At 54.0% G+C, this 2,193-nt stretch overlaps 1 gene segment (V, D, J or C); it reads left to right on the top strand.

Moving 5' to 3' along the window:
- Positions 1-1,332, top strand: part of LOC106724632 — a 9,909-nt gene extending 8,577 nt beyond the window's left edge. The window contains 1 exon segment of the V gene segment in view: positions 1,016-1,332. Coding sequence covers positions 1,016-1,332 — 317 coding nt within the window.
- The last annotated feature ends 861 nt before the right edge of the window (positions 1,333-2,193 follow it).

The following is a 2,193-nucleotide window of genomic DNA, read 5'->3' as shown; positions in this document are numbered from 1 at the left end:
GGCCAACACTCTATCCACTGAGCCAAACCGGCCAGGGCCAGGACTTCATTTTTTAAATTTATTAATTTATTTTTATTATTTTTTTTCTATTTTGAAAGTATCACGCATGTCCCCCTTTTTCCAGCATTGACCTCCTCCAGCTCACCCCACCACCTGCCAGGGATCCATTTTTAAAGGATAGAAATCCTCCAACGTTGAGAGGCTGGGAAACAGGACTTTTGCACAGGAACTGATGGGAAGCTGAGTGAAATGTGTGGATTCAGGAAGGCAGGTGTGTGCTGTTACAGGGACAGCAGGTTTGAGACAGAGTCTGCGGCCACAGTGTCCAGCCCAGCCTCTCCTGCCTCATCACTTGTATACGTTCGAGTTTTATGGAAGATCTGACAGATGAAAACAACATGGAGAGTCTTTAAGTCTTAAAATAAAAATATCATTCCAATGCAAATTCTTATTCCAAAATCCAAGAAAGGCAACATGGCCCACGGCAGGTGAAGGAGAGCGAGAGGAAGCCCAACCACCCGCCTCTGGATGCAGCACCCCTGGGTCCTCTTCAAAACCCCAAGGATGGAGGACTTTCAATCCTGGAGGGTGCCCCCAAAGGCATGGGGTCAGGGTGACTGGGTCTCAGGAAAGGAAGAGCGAGGGTGGGTCAGGATGGGACACCTTGTGGCCAGCATTCTTGAGTCCTTTCCCATCTGGGGTTGCCCTGAGGATGACAAGGTCAGGCATGCAGCCCAGGGTCCCAGCTGCACCCTTATATCCAGACCCCATGCAAATGGGGCTTGCCTCCTGCTCATAAAAGAGGGCCCTGGCCCACAGGCTGGGGAGACACCCAGAACCCAAGTGCCTGAGACAGGAACCCAGCGGCTCCACCATGGACTTGGTGCCAAGCTGTGTTTTCCTCCTGATCATTCTTCAAGGTCATTCTCAGGAGATGGGAGCACTGAGATCTGTGCCTGTGCCTGATTTTGCTTCCATGTGATTCTAAGTCCACCTTGTGTCTCTGTGTTTGCAGGTGTCCAGTGTGAGGTGCAGCTGGTGGAGTCTGGGGGAGGCTTGGTGCAGCCTGGGGGGTCTCTGAGACTCTCCTGTGCAGCCTCTGGATTCACCTTCAGTGACTATGAAATGGACTGGGTCCGCCAGGCTCCAGGGAAGGGACTGGAGTGGGTCTCAGGCATTACTAATACAGGTGGAAGCACACACTATTCCAACTCTGTGAAGGGCCCATTCACCATCTCCAGAGACAACGCCAAGAACACGCTGTATCTGCAAATGAACAGCCTGAGAGCCCAGGACAAGGCGGTGTATTACTGTACAGCAGACACACAGTGAAGGGCATTCAGTGTGAGCCCAGACACAAACCTCCCTGATGGAGGCAGCAGGACTGGGCTGCAGGGGGCACTCAGTCCACGAGGGGGCGCTCAGCACCAGCAAAACCAGGTCCTGGCTCAGAAGATGTCCCTGGAGGGGTTGTGAGGGCTTCCTATTAGGGTCAATGCTTTCTTCCCTCCTGCTGTCCCTGGGGCAGCTCCTGCTTCCTTCTTTGAGGCTTGAATTAGACTCTCTGCCGGAAAAAAAAGTAGGATGTGGCTGTGTTTCAGATCTGGTCAACTTCTCATCTGTGCCCTTCCTGTCACCATGTCCCTGATGATCTGCTCTCTGGGTTGACAAGGAAAACATTCTAGGGATGCCTGACCCCCTCACTGAGATTCCCCACCTTCCACACAGTGCTGAGCTGGGAACAGAGTCCATGCCCCAAACCTCACCTTAAGGTGATCAGCCCTTTGCTCTGCCCCTGGAGGAGCCCTTTGGGGCAGTTAGCTGCTTGATTCTCACTGACATGGCTGCATATAGAGGTTTAGGGTCCAACCCCTGTGTGTGCTCCTGGCTCAGTGAACCTGGGAGGCGGACCTAAGGCTCAGGGTGTCCTGGGATGAAAGCAGGAAGGAGGCCCAGTGACAGGGCCTGTCACAGCCCTGCTGGGCCCGGTTCCCCTTATGTCTCCAGAACCCTGTCCCCGAGGACACATCCCAACACCTGTCCCGCTTCCCCTAGAGAATCCACCTGGATACTGAGAACCTGCTGAAGGAGACATGGTCCCCTCCCACCTCTGCTGTGCCACTAGGCTCCGCAGACACCACCCCATCCTCACCCTCTGTCCTCTGCCGCCCGCATTCTCACCTCATCAGGCCT

This window comes from Myotis brandtii, unplaced genomic scaffold (assembly GCF_000412655.1).
Source record: "Myotis brandtii unplaced genomic scaffold, ASM41265v1 scaffold910, whole genome shotgun sequence".
Classification (NCBI taxonomy): domain Eukaryota; kingdom Metazoa; phylum Chordata; class Mammalia; order Chiroptera; family Vespertilionidae; genus Myotis; species Myotis brandtii.
This window is presented reverse-complemented; position numbering and strand designations above follow the sequence as displayed.